The 13665-nt window shown below is 50.7% G+C and overlaps 5 protein-coding genes across 5 annotated transcripts; 2 read left to right on the forward strand and 3 right to left on the reverse strand.

Moving 5' to 3' along the window:
* Positions 1–238: 238 nt before the first annotated feature.
* Positions 239–1742, reverse strand: PV08_01937 (uncharacterized protein; the record flags this gene model as incomplete). Its single annotated transcript, XM_016376297.1, has 4 exons — positions 239–398; positions 643–760; positions 854–1434; positions 1561–1742. 4 exons carry the CDS (start codon positions 1740–1742, stop codon positions 239–241), a joined length of 1041 nt encoding a protein of 346 aa, XP_016241573.1.
* A 617-nt stretch (positions 1743–2359) lies between these two features.
* PV08_01938 (uncharacterized protein) lies at positions 2360–3106 on the forward strand (the record flags this gene model as incomplete). Its single annotated transcript, XM_016376298.1, has 1 exon — positions 2360–3106. One exon carries the CDS (start codon positions 2360–2362, stop codon positions 3104–3106), a length of 747 nt encoding a protein of 248 aa, XP_016241574.1.
* Positions 3107–3248: 142 nt separating this feature from the next.
* Positions 3249–6132, reverse strand: PV08_01939 (uncharacterized protein; the record flags this gene model as incomplete). The annotated part of the gene is made up of 5 exons (XM_016376299.1): positions 3249–3869; positions 3920–4289; positions 4337–5284; positions 5335–5795; positions 5866–6132. The coding sequence occupies 5 exons, from the start codon at positions 6130–6132 to the stop codon at positions 3249–3251; spliced, it is 2667 nt and encodes an 888-aa protein (XP_016241575.1).
* A 193-nt stretch (positions 6133–6325) lies between these two features.
* PV08_01940 (uncharacterized protein) lies at positions 6326–11670 on the forward strand (the record flags this gene model as incomplete). The annotated part of the gene is made up of 5 exons (XM_016376300.1): positions 6326–7452; positions 7501–9221; positions 9324–9953; positions 9976–10594; positions 10644–11670. 5 exons carry the CDS (start codon positions 6326–6328, stop codon positions 11668–11670), a joined length of 5124 nt encoding a protein of 1707 aa, XP_016241576.1.
* A 158-nt stretch (positions 11671–11828) lies between these two features.
* Positions 11829–12984, reverse strand: PV08_01941 (uncharacterized protein; the record flags this gene model as incomplete). The annotated part of the gene is made up of 3 exons (XM_016376301.1): positions 11829–12127; positions 12259–12415; positions 12583–12984. The coding sequence occupies 3 exons, from the start codon at positions 12982–12984 to the stop codon at positions 11829–11831; spliced, it is 858 nt and encodes a 285-aa protein (XP_016241577.1).
* Between the last annotated feature and the right edge of the window lie 681 nt (positions 12985–13665).

A 13665-nucleotide genomic window follows, 5' to 3' on the forward strand; every position in this document is an offset into this window, starting at 1 on the left:
ATACCTTAGCTATTCATGGGGGTATGTAGATGTATAGTAGGTATGTACTGTATCTATGTATCTATGTACGTATGCAACTTAGATGTGGACTTATGCCGGGAGGAGGATCCCCCGATATTGTAGCGGTGCCGTAGGCAGACAGACAGACAGACAGCGGTGTCTGGATCCTGTCCGAGCCCCCTGTCCGAGCCCGAGTATGAGTCCGAGCCTCGGTGCCGTTCGTGTCTTCCTGCTACCACTAGGGCTTCTCAAAGGCCATCACGGCATATCGAAAGGTTCCGTTGGCGTATCCCCTCCGCATGGCCCGGAAGGCCTGGAGGAAGGATAAGCCGTCGCGGCCTTGGGAAATGGCAAAGGCCCACAGTGATGGGGACGCGACGAGGTCCCATGAGATATCCCTGTTGGAGTGCAAAGTATGAGCGAGTGGGTGAGTGGATGAGTGAGCAGTTCGAGTAGGCAACTCTTTCAACAATGTGCATGTGCATGTGATGATGATAGCAGGTTTAGAATACCAAAAAGTTGTTCGTCGTCATGTTCATGTTCAAATAAGAGGGGGATGTTCGAAATTCTCAATTTTGAGTGCACAGGATGGATGGTTGGGAACAAGGGAGAAAACAAAAAGCAAAACCAAAACGAACGTACCATGTCTTTGCGACGTCTTTGCTTATATCTTTTGGCTCATGGAGAACTTTGAGACCAGCGGTTTCGGCCATCGCCACATAGTCCCTTTGAGTGCATAGGGGAGGGAGGAGCATGCCGTCTGAAAGTACCGCAAACACACATGGCCATACACGTTAGCTCGTTCATAACTTCAAATTGCCCCCAGGGGAACAATTGATGCGATCGTACATACCTTCAATAGGCTTGATATCATCCTCCATAGCCTTCTCATCCAGACCCTCAGCCTTGAACCAATCGGCAATCACCAATTTGCCCTTTCCGGGTCTCAGCACACGGGCTGCATTGCGGAAGAAGAGTGGTTTATCCGGGAAATGACTCAAGGCTTCGGAAATCCAAACACAGTCGAACGTTTCGGGCGAGAAGTGGCCCTGCATCTTCTCGGCGTCGAGCTCAATGTACCGAACGCGGCCGTCTTGCGTGCCGATGCGAGTGAAGCCGTCACTAACAGGCCTACTGCTGTCTTGAGGAGAAGGCGAACTGGTACTGGTACTGGTACTGGTACTGTTGGTCTCTTCGCCGGTCAGACGATTCGCAATCTGCACTTGGCGGCCGCTGATGGTGATGCCGGTCACGGTGCAGCCGTGGTCGCGCGCCAGGTGGCGAGTCGTGCCGCCTATGCCACATCCTACGTCGAGAACTGTGGTAGACGGCTCGAGGGACGAGATTTCGAGAAGCAGCTTGATGAGGTTCGTTTGCCCTGTTTCTTTGGTGTCGGTGGGTGTGAGGAAGTAGGCGTGGTGGATGTGCTGGCCCCTATCCAGATACCCCGAGAGGTGATGGTCAGAATTGAATTATATCTCGCTGAGGACGACGGGTGGAACTTGTTAAGAGAGATCTGTTAAGAGAGAAGGGGGGGAAAGGGAGATTCCAATCACCCACCATAAGGAATAGTAGTAGTCTGACGCCAGTTCGTAGTGATGTCGGATACGGTTCTTCAGGTCGACAAAGGACGAGTGAGGCTCGTAAGAAGGGACGTCGTATTGGTCTCCGGCATGGGTTTGAGAGGTGTCATTTGTTGTATTGGGAGGTACCGCTGCTAGAGATGTCGAAGGGCCGCCCATGATTGCCGTTGAGCTGGGCAGACGAGAGCTCCGGGCGGGCTGGTCTCGTCGTACTCGTAGGGATCTTGTCTTTGAATGGTGCCTGTGTACCTAGTATGTACTTTGCTCTGGTTTGTGTCTCAGGAAGATCGCCGTCGCCGCCGTCGTCATGTAGAAAAGTCCCACTATCACGCATTCGACCAAAAAATCCCGTCGCTTTTGACTGATTCAACGCGCAAGACACCAAGACCTGGTGAACCTGTTGGGCCGACAGAGTAAAAGTATCACCACCGCATCTGAATACACAGCTACGAGCACCGATGAGCGGGATGTATGTGTTTTAGCCTAGTTCTCTTTCGCTTGCAACAAGTGGTTTGGTCTGATCCTCGCGAATTCAATCTCAAAACACCAAAGGGCGGTCAAGACCATTGAATATCCTCTTGTCCCCAAGCTCGACTTGATGAACATCACCAGTCGGTCGGTCGACTCTACCTCGGTTCAACTATAGCATCTCCTCACCTTCAGGTCCTCTACAATTACAAGACGGCGTCCCAGTGTCTCCGCACAGTCTAGTTGCCAACACGGTGGCCTCGTCAATCCGGTATTCAGCCCCCAAGCTCAAGTACCCACTGCAAGCAATGGCAATCCCTCCGGCCGCATCTGCAACAGATCAACACCCTACGGTCCGGAAACGATCTACTGCAACGACCTCGGATCTCAATGGCGAGGCGTCACGCTTGTCAGACGGTCATGAAGAACCCGCCCAGCTGACGGCCCTCCAACACCACGTCCTCTTCTGGGACCGTGACAACGACGGCATCATCCACCCAAAGGATGTCTACGACGGCTTCCGCGCCTTGGGCTTCAACGTCCTCTTCTCCCTCGGCTCGCTACTCATCCCCATCTTCTTCTCGTACCCAACAGGCCTCGGCCACAGCTGGTTCCCGGACCCGTGGCTCCGGATCTACGTGGGGAGCATCCACAAAGCGAAGCACGGGTCCGACACGGGCATCTTCGACCTGGACGGCCACTTTCACCGCGACAGATTCGATGAAATGTTCTCTCGCTGGGACGAGGACGGGTGTGGTGGGTTATCAGCGGATCAGATGTGGCGGATGTGGAAGAAGAACCGGTGTGCCGCCGATGTGGCAGGCTGGTGTTTCTCGTTTATGGAGTTGTGGACGACCTGGCTCCTCCTCCAGAAGAACGGCCGTGTATGGAAGGATGATCTCTTAGCATGCTACGACGGGAGTTTGTTCTGGAAGATCAGCGAGGCAAACGCCGACGCCAATAAGAAGAAGCCATGGTCTCAAGGGTACGGTGTACAGGATTTTTTCGACGGGTGGCTGAGAGGACGGACATGGAGAAACTGGGAATTGAATTAAGCACGTAAGAAAGCCGACATTATCCCTCGTAGCTAACTTTACTTTACCATCCACACGAGCGCACATATCTACATGTTTGTCCGTAGGAACACTCCATATCCACAGCTGGCAAGCCCCACAACACAGATGCTAGAGCGATTAATTACTTCTCATTCTTCAGGTTTGACGCACTGCTCAAAGCGGCGTCCAGGTCTGCCTGTTCATACTCTTTCGAATGGTTGTCGAGAGTGATAAAATGCTTTCTCCCATCTGGTTCAGTTGAAAGCTTGTACAAGAGATTCTGATAGCCTTGATGAATCCTGACATTGTCCCAGCGGCCTTTCTTGTGGTCGTGAATGTTGATATAGCCTAAAATAATCGCTGCAAGGCCAGCCGCTACCGCCGTGGCGACAGACGTTCCTGTCCTGTTAGTCTGATAGGGAGGCGATCTTCCTCGGTTTTCGGTGGGAACATCCAGACCCAATGCACCAAAGACCTCTCCTCCTCGACTGGGAAGAGATGGATTGAAGTCTTCATGCTTCCCCTTAGTATTGGTCCCTCGGATGGAAAAGACTGAGCCGTGGCTGGCTGGGAAGAGCTCACGCTTGCTGCCGCCGCGGTTCGAAGCCGCAGCAAAGATCAACAGATTCTGATTGCAATGTGCAAGTGCTTCGGAAATGGCATTACTGATGGCACGATTTTTGTCAACGCGCTGCTCCTGTTCCCAGCCGAGAGATAGCGACACGATGTCCGCTTTTTGTTCTTTGACTGCCCAGAGAATAGCCTGCAGGGTTAGCATTAGGGAGTGGAGTTGAAGGCTATATGGAACATTACCTCTGCAAGATTGTTACTCGTCTTTCCTGGGTTTGTTTTCAGATCCTTGTCTTCCCCTGCGATGCGGGCTACGCAGACATCTGCAAATGGTGCGATACGGTGGACGATGGAAAGCATGGCAGTGCCGTGTCCGTCGTCATCTTGCGGCTCTGCTTTCGCCTCCCAAAAATCTCTCCAATTATGATTTCCTCCTGCGGTCGAATGCAGATTCAATCGCAACTTCAACTTCCGGTCTACGAAGCGCGCATTGCCATCAAACCCGGTATCTATTATTGCAATCTTCGGTCTTTGGTATTTTGCGATCTGGGTAGAAATATGGCTATGCAACCAAGAGTTTGTCGTACCGAACAGCCAGTCCGCTGCGATGTCACTACAGACGCATCAGTATGAGATTTAGAATTAGATTTCACTCCCAACCTTGGGCTGTTGACCAGTCTGGGGAGGCCATTTCCACCTTGGAGTACAGTTACTGGGTCGGCCTGTACCCCATGCGGTGGCAGGAATGGCGTTTCATCCGGATCCATCATATCCTGAAGTAGCTCAAACAGAGGCCGAACGATATTTTCCTTGAGTGCCAATCTGCTTCCTTCAGCATCTAACCCATCTTTGAACAAGGCTTTCGGGATAGCTGAGTGGGTTGGGAAGCACTCTTCCACAATGCGGCGGTACCTGAGCCTATCTCTTCCTGGGATATCTATCGTGGGCCACGAATCATCTGCAGAGATTTCTTTACAGCAGGATATGCAAATGTAATTGTTCTTCTTGATTTCCGTCAAACGGCCAGGAATTGTAATGAGGTCAGTTTTCTCGGAGGTGACTGAACCTAGTTGGACCAGCAGTAAGCCTAGATTGAGGATAGACGGCCAGGGGTGCAGCGCAGGTATCTTGCCTGACGCTCCTTTGGGGTTGTGGTCATGCTGTGTCAGCTCTTCTTCCAGAATCTTGACATTGAGGTACGGTGCATCGGATTCGGCATTCTTGGTTCGGAGAAGTTGTATCGTTTCGAGGTTCCATTCCACCTTCATCCAGTCCGAGCCGTAGTATTGCCAGAATGCTTTTGATATTGCGAATGCAAGAAAAATCTTATGCCGCGCCGATAATTCGTCCTGTTGTAGGGCGGAAGAAAGACGCATTGGTTTAGCATTCTGTGGGAAGATGTTGTGGAATGACCTTTCAATACTACAGCAGATGAGATTGCTTTTGTGATCCTGGGTCACACATATGCGGAAGCATCTTATACCCCACGTAAAGATTTTGCAAAAATCCTCCAACGTGCCTGGAGAAGCCTGAGACGATGACAGATCATTCTCGATGTCAGCTGAAGACGCAGGGCGCCCGACATGGACCACCACCGATCTCGTTCTTCTGTAACACAATTAGATCGGCAGTCGTTCTTGTAACATATCGCCACATACCTGGGCAGTTGAAACTGTATGGGAGTCCACTCGTAGGAGTCATCATCGGTCTTAGCGATGACTGAATCGAAGAAGAAATGATTGTCGTCGCCAGGAACGCGTGTATAGCCGTCCAGACGCAACGCACAAATGTACCGCTTTGATAGACACAGACCCTTGTCGTCTTCTTGACATGTACAAGGTAAATAAGTATCTGAGTAGAAGGTTCCATGCAACGCTGCGGTGACTGAATCCGGATATTCTTCAATTTCGAATCTCTCCCTGAATTTTTGCCTGTCATGGCGCTCGCGAGCCTGCGTAGCGTCGTCATAAGAAGCATCACGCTCAGACAGATAGTTCGTAATCTCCGTAATCCTTTGGATTGCTGCTTGATTCGATCGACTACCAGGATCCACGGTCAGACGTTGTGTAAACTTCTTGAAACGGGTGGCAACGTGCCGTGCCGTCTTCGACCCACTCTTCTACATATGTATAATATGGGATGTCAGCGACTTAGCCTCGACCAGACTCTCTGAGATGAATGGCACGAACAAGAGTTTCAATGACCGCATTATCCATCGCAGAGACAGCTTTCGACCGCTGCTCAGAACTTGAGGTACCGATGACTGCGCTGAGTCCAAGGAGTTTGATGCTGTTGATTATGTTATCATAAGCCTTGTGCTCGTTGCCGGACTCAGCAGCGCGTCGCAGTGCTTCTTCGGCCATCTCTCCCGCATCGCCGGCGAGGAGGTCGACAAATTGCCAGCCATCGTCCCCAAAGTCGTCCTCAAGATCGTCAACTTCTGCACCATCGATCATGGTGATGTGACATGAAAGGGCCGAACAAGGTATGTCAGGCTGAAACCATCTCGAATCCTGATCGTTCGTTTTGCCCCTCACTTATGGCCCCCACCTTGTTCGATTATGTTCATGATATGCCAGCCTGAAGGCGTTCGAAATAACCATCGACTCTGAAGGCAAGCCCAAGAAGAGTCCGCCTAAGTTAGAAGCGATGAACAAGCTCATCGACGAGACGTTTCCAATCCGTGCGACTACTCGGGTTTGCAGGCAGAGATTTCGGGACTGCGCCAGTCAGCCCCTTCTAGCCCAGGGCCACTGGGCAGAAAACCGCCTCAGTGAATTCAACCGGTGGGATTCCGGAGTTGGTGCCAGCGCAAACAATTCAAACAGTCTGGATAAGCGTTTAGAGCGTAACTTATCAGCACACAAGGTCGTCCTCGGCGCACTGGCTGTTCTTGCAGTATGGATAACAAAGTGCAGCGAGCTGGCAGAAGGCACCACATCAGTCACATCACCTACCGATTCACTTAGCCATCGACCCGCTCAAGCCTCCGCTTTAAGCAGTGAACCAAATACAGAAAGATCTGAAACATCGACTTTGAGCGAAGCTAAGGGGAAGGTTGAAGGCTTACTCAAGAGTCTCGCTGACCTAGCGATCGCAATAAGAAGGGCTGGGACAGTGTCTCGCCTGAGAAGAGCAGATCGCACATTTGACGGTCACAAGGATAAGTATCAAGAACTTTCGGAGCATCTTGAATTCATTCTGAGGGTTTCTGAGTTTCCTCGATTTATTCAACCTACGTCAAGTGAAACCTCGGCTGGTGATGACACCGGTGAAATTGATGTCAGGTCAGCACTCATTCAATTACGAGGGCGCGATGCCTCCTTGCGTATTGAGCAGCAGATACTTGTCCTTGCCAACCTAAAACGACACCACCGTTTCCTTTTCTACAGGGGCCGTCAGAAGCAGTTACTGCCAGAGCAGCCGCCGAAGGGACAGAGTCTACCTTTTCAGTTGAGGTCGCCGCTCCCTGACCCCTCGCTTCGTCCTCATCACATTGAGGAGCGAGCCGAGATACCGTCACAAGTCTCTACAGATGCACATGTTCGTGTTCCACCTGCCCAATCCCAGCAGTATTCTGTGGGTACCACAAATAAGGCATCCGATTATGCACCCAGCTTATCATTAGAGAAAGACGTCCAGGTGACACAGCCTAAGGTAGCAGCAACGACAATTGCTCTTCGTGCTGACTATCCCAAACCACCGAGAGACAATACTAAGTGTCCCTACTGCTTGATACCCCTGGAGAGTGAAGCTGAAGATTTAAGCCAGTGGAAGTACGTCGCCTCAGCCCTCTTTCATGCGTTGACATACTGATAACGTAGGAAACATGCCTCGGAAGATCTTCAGCCCTATACGTGTTATCTACCGATATGCCCACAAGATCATCCTTTTTTCTCTACATTTGGTGCTTGGAAAGCACACGTCACATCAAACGAACATCGACAGTTTGAAGGATGGACCTGTCTACTTTGCAACTTTTCGTCGAAACCAACAGAAGAATCAGCCTTCCTGGACCACATTCGCGATGATCACGCTAACGCTATTGCGGAAGAAGCTATGATAGATTTCGCGACCATGTGCCGTCGATACAATGTTCCCACTTTGGACCGGTGTCCGGTATGCTCAACACTTGAGAAGGATTGGGGGGTTCGAAAATCCAAAGATCGCAACTTTGATCGAGATGCCACTTCATTTTTGGAACATCTAGGCCAGTGTCTACACTCTTTCTCTTTGAGGGTGCTCCCAGAGACTGAGCCGGAAAAGGCCAATAATGAGACTGGTCAAAAATTAACTGAGGTTTCGCACTTTGAAGACCGATCATGGCCGTCGGGCTCTTTGCGTGTTTCACATCATACAGACGGTGGACTGACAGAAACTGATTTGGCAGTGTTCTCGGAAGTCAAATCGAACAACCAGGTTGACAATCTTGTGAGCATACAAACTTGGCTGGCACTCTTGGAAGAGACATCCTTCGAAGAGGAAAAGGCCGCAGCACACGAAAGCCAGATCGAACTCACCCCACAACAGAAGCGTTCATTGATGTTTTTTAGCTTCGCCGATAAGATCTTGCATGATATGGCCAAGGCCGATGAGGTGTTCATGGATGCGGCCAGGCTAGACACGCCGAGTTCACGCGAAGAGTACAGGATAGCTTGTTTCTGCTCGACGGAGGTGGAACTACGAGCAGCATGGGAAATGCTCGAAGAGCGACACCCGCCCCTTCCGACCAATCAAAACCGCATAGACTATGCCTTGGGGAAGCTGGGAGGACATAACGTCGTTATAGTGTCGCTGCCTAGTACTCCCTCACTTCGGCCCACAGAACTGTCAGAAGAATTTCCCGCTCTTCGTTTCTACTTCTTCGTGGGATTAGCCGGAGGTGTACCACGCGGGAAGAATGGAGATGATATTCGACTTGGCGATGTGGTTATCGCCTATCCGGTTGGCACCTCCTCCGGGGTTGTGAAATTGGTCTTGGGCGACAACTCGACCAGAGTTCAGCGAGTGTTGCGGCCACTGCCAGCCGTACTCCGACAAAACATCGAACTATTGGCCGGCGACTCCCTTAGAATGGGTTCACGAGTTTCAAAGATCTTGTCCGAGATGGTGCAAAAACGTCCTGAAATGGAGGGCGAATACTCCTTCCCTGGTCTTTCACATGATCGGCTGTTTCAAGCCGATTATCCTCATTCCGGTGCTGGAGATTGCCAAAACTGTGACAAGAACAAGATTATTGAGAGGCACGAACGCCGACTTCGAAGCCCTATGCTTCATTACGGCACCATTGGCTTGACTAGTCATCTTCTTGAGGATGCTATCCGGCGAGACAGCGTGACCCAGTTAGCCGACGTCAAGTGTATAGGAATGGACACAGGGTGGCAACTGATCAAATTCCCTACAGCCCTGGTCATATGTGGCATAAGCGACTATGCAGACTCGCACAAGAATGCCAGGTGGCAGCCGTATGCGGCAGCTTCTGCAGTTGCATATCTGAAAGAACTTCTATCTATAATTTCGCCTGCGATGGTAGAATATTCTCTTGGTAAGTCAACATCGTTAATCGCTCTATTGGCAACTATATGAAGCCGTAACCCTACATCAATTTGGTCTAGGTCGTTGTTGAGTTCAACTTCCCCCATCCAAGTAGTCGCTGATGTTCTCTTCCTCTTTCTGACGTTCGAAATAGGACTGTGTCTCTTCGACGCCCCGATGTTGGAGGACCGTTTCCGTGTTAATCGTCGGAGCGAGATCGAGCAGATCGCAAACTTACTAAAGCATGAAACGACCCCACTGAGTCCAAAGTACCTTGCTGTTGCAGGGCCCGAGGGCACCGGCAAGACCCAGCTGGCCATTGCGTATGCCGAACGATACCAGCAACGTTACACATCCATCCTCTGGCTGGATGCTAGCTCTGAACAAAGACTTGGACTCAGCATTCGTCGTTGCGTGGACCTTATCCTTTCTCGAGGCGCTACAAATAACATGAACGAACCTGAAATCCGCAACTGTTTTTTTGAATGGCTTGAGAGAAGCGATAACGGCCGGTGGCTACTCATATTCGATGACTACAAGGACGACCTATTCTACGGAGCTCAACTCGTGTCATACTTTCAAGGTGTCGCACATGGCTCCATCCTCGTCACCGCCCGGAACCAAGAACAGGGGATTGGGCAGTCCATCCTACTGCGCTCAATGGGGAGCGAAGATGAGGGTGCCAAAGTTCTGTTAAGAAGAGGCGCTTTCGCAGGTATTAAAATCTGCCCCATTACTGTGCGTGATGATCTAACATGCTCTAGACTATGGGTCTCTAGAAGTTGCCCGGGCGGTTAGAGTGCTCGGCGGGCGCCTTTTCTGTCTTGCCATAGCTGGGGCCTTCGTTTCTCAGGCCTATTTGACCTTCAGTTTGTATTCCAATTTAGTTCAAGAGCGGCTGGGCGTTCACCGTAGATACCCGGCGAATATTGCAAACCGCACGATTGCCGTTCTGGATATTTCATTCGAATACATGCAAAAAAGATTTCCGCATGCTGCACAGTTGATCAGCTTTTTCGGTTACCTTGATCGGCACGATATCTGGTTTGAACTTTTACAAAGTTGCCGACACCACGATCAACCACAGTGGTTTAGCGAACTAGTCAATGACAGATCTAGGTTCGGGGAAGCGATGCGAAGCCTCATACAATTTGGTCTGGTAGAGATGAGTCATCAAACTGGCTCGTATAGTCTGCACTCATGTGTATACGACTGGGTCCTGAATAAGCTCAACAGAGAGATTGACGAGCAACAATACTGGCTCGCTCTCGACTGTGTTGTCAGCTCCCGTGCGGACGTATGGTTGACCACTTACCACGAGCGGCTGATCAGTCATGCTACATGGCTCGCACATGACAGATTTCAGGTTCTGATAAAGCATGCGTCACGAGAGCACCTACATTTGGTGGTGGGTCTAGAACAATATTTCCAGACCGAGGGAGAGTATCAAAATGGCAAAGAAAGTGTATCTCACAGTACTCAGTAGTTATGAAACGATGCTACCTGGGGTCTGGGACGATCCAGAAAACGCTCGTGTTACGCGACGCCTTGTTGAGCTGTACTCTAATCAAAACAAAGTGCACGCAGCTGGAGAGATATATGAACGAGCGCTTCGTTGGTACGCAAACACGCTCGGAGAACACCATCCGGAGTCGCTGTCTGCAATGTCGGATTACGGCTCGTTTTGTCTTGACCACGACCAGCTCGAAAGAGCGGAAGGGCTCTTCCGGAAAGTCCTTGTTGGGTACGAGAAGACGCGAGGACCAGACGACCTGTCAACTCTTGATTCCATGAAATCTCTCGCCAGCATTTGCAACCGCCGATCCAAGTACAACGAAGCAAAAGAAATGTATCAAAAAGCTCTCTCCGGCTACGAGAAGACGCTAGGAGCGCACCACGCGGCAACACTTTTAACAATGTTAGATCTCGCCAAAATTTGTCGTGATATGGACGAGCTAGATGAAGGAGAAGCGCTCTGCACACAAGCCATTCTTGCTCTTGAGAAGACGCAAGGCGAAGAGAGCCCGCAAACCATTCCTGTGATGACATTGTTGGGCGATATATATCGCGAGCAAGGTGATACGGATCTGGCCGCGGGGATGTATTGGCAAACTTTTGCTCTGTCTGGAAAGGCCCTAGGGCCTGATCACCCATCAACACTGTCGGTGAGAGTGGCACTCGGCAACATTCTCTTTGGTCAAAATAATCTTGACCAAGCCGAGGAGATGTATTCATCTGCCCTCAAGGGATACGAGAAGACCCACGGAGCAGCTGCTCGGACAACTCTCGACGCGGTTTTGAAGTTAAGCATGGTATATCGTGGGCAGAAAAGGATTAAAGAAGCGTGTGAAATGGCCCGGCGTGCTCTAGAGGGCTATGAGAAGATTTTGGGCCCTGAAGCGGCTGAGACTCGAGAGATTGCAAGTGTTTTGAAAGACTTAACATTGACGGTAACATAGGAATCTGGGCCTCGTGGACGGGAAATAGTTTGTACAAGCCTATGTTTCACCTCCTTCATACCACAGCCACACCTGTTTCGAAGCCCAAGAAAAGAGACATCGCAATTGCAGGCATAGGAGACATGTGTAAGGCTCACATACGCTCAACACACGGTCCTTTACTCTTCCAAAAGAGCAAACGACCAAGCATCTTCCTCACTCCCGGAATCGACATATCGAACCCCTTTGTATTCCTGCTCTTGTGCAAAGGATTCAATATCCATCACTCCCACCTCGTCAATCTCTGCCTCAAATTCATCAAGCTCATCCTCAAGGCCCATGAACCCGACATCGCCGGGACTGAACGTTTGAATCGTGGCATCGTCGTTTTGGCCTCTCCACGGCCACAACCGGCCCCTTTTCGCGATTACGTGCAACCGGTAGGCAAGGATAGGCTCTCCCAAAGCGGTCCAGGTCTCTGTGAGGAGGTGGTCAGTCTACATATTTATTCCTCTTCAGAGACAAGAATAGGACGGATAGTGACAAGAGAGGCTTCGGTGACAAGTTGCACCTCGGATCACCATATCCGTACCACAGGGAGGAGTTTACCTTTATTTCTTCTGCCTCTGTCTCCGCCCAGGTTCCCACCAAGACTAATTTCGTCCGTGACATGAGCTTGTCCGCTTAGCTGTGCGCCATGTTGATTGCTTCGTTCATTCAGATATCGAAGACCTTTGACAATCTTCAACCCCGTCACCACGAATACCTGTGCAAGGTGCCACGAGACGTTAGAAGAAATAACAAGTCATAAGTACCAGATATATCCGGTTGACCTAGCGTAGGCATTGATAGAAACCAAGTATAGCTCGCTCGCTTTGCACGATTGATTGATATCGTAGAAGATGAACGGTGGACGGTAACCGGGAAACTTACTGGACCTTTTTGCAAAGCGTTCTTGAACTCGACATCATTCTCCCGAAACTGCTTTACGTCCGCGGCAGTTGGATTCGTCTGCAAATGCAACGCGACAATCTCGTCAAAGGCATAAGTCGTCTTGACCAGACCACTTGTCTCAGCGTCTGCCTGGGCGCCAAACACGTCGTATATCTTCGCAGAGAGACCCACATTGAGCGACGCATGGTGGTCCTTGGATATCTCGCCTTTGCCGTAGCCGACCCCCGAGACAACGTTCGACAAGGGGGCGAAGAATGTGATGGGATCTTGTGGTAGAGTTATGTCCGAAAGAACGTTGCCGATCTTGATTGGTCCATCGACGCTGTACTCAAGGTCAGGTGCTCGAAGGTAGAAGCGCTTGATTTCCGTCGAAGGCGGCATGATGGCTTGAGGAAAGTCACTCCATGTGCTCACTGGGGGACACCGGCATATCATATATATATAACATAGAGAAATTGATAAAAGTCCCGTTAGAGATCGGAAGTCAGGCTCAAGAGCTGGGTAATGTCTGCAGACCACAGCAGCAGCACTTGTGGCGTCGGCCAATAATATGCATGTATGATCACTGCCAGCACACCGGTCGAGGCTGAGCGGCAGCCACACGAGCTGGTGGTTGGGAGAATGGGGGCGTAAATGAAGCAACACGGCAGCGCCATCTACGTCGAGCTGCGTCGTCGTTCCGCCTAAGCCCGTCGGCCAACGGCGATCTCTGGTGCTTTTATTGCACGGTGAAATCATCTAAGCCCCCGGTATCTCAGAACTTGAGAAACCAGTGGTCACTTCTCTCTCGTGTTTTCAGTGAAAGCACGACTGGAATCACTGCCAGGACGTGACTTGAACTTCGTTCGTTCCAGGTCATTGAGTGTTGCTGGAAAAGACGACACGAGCGGCGTTGTAAGTCAATAATAGTTCCATTGCCCCTGTTCACTGAAAAGCACAGGAAACGGGACCTATCCCCAAACAATGCCACATACCCCAGTTTCAGAAGAAACCCATATATCCACCCCAAGCCAGCCGACACCTTCGCAGTCCATTCACAATTCACAAGACATGTCATTAACA

This window comes from Exophiala spinifera, assembly GCF_000836115.1.
Source record: "Exophiala spinifera strain CBS 89968 unplaced genomic scaffold supercont1.1, whole genome shotgun sequence".
In the NCBI taxonomy this organism is placed as follows: domain Eukaryota; kingdom Fungi; phylum Ascomycota; class Eurotiomycetes; order Chaetothyriales; family Herpotrichiellaceae; genus Exophiala; species Exophiala spinifera.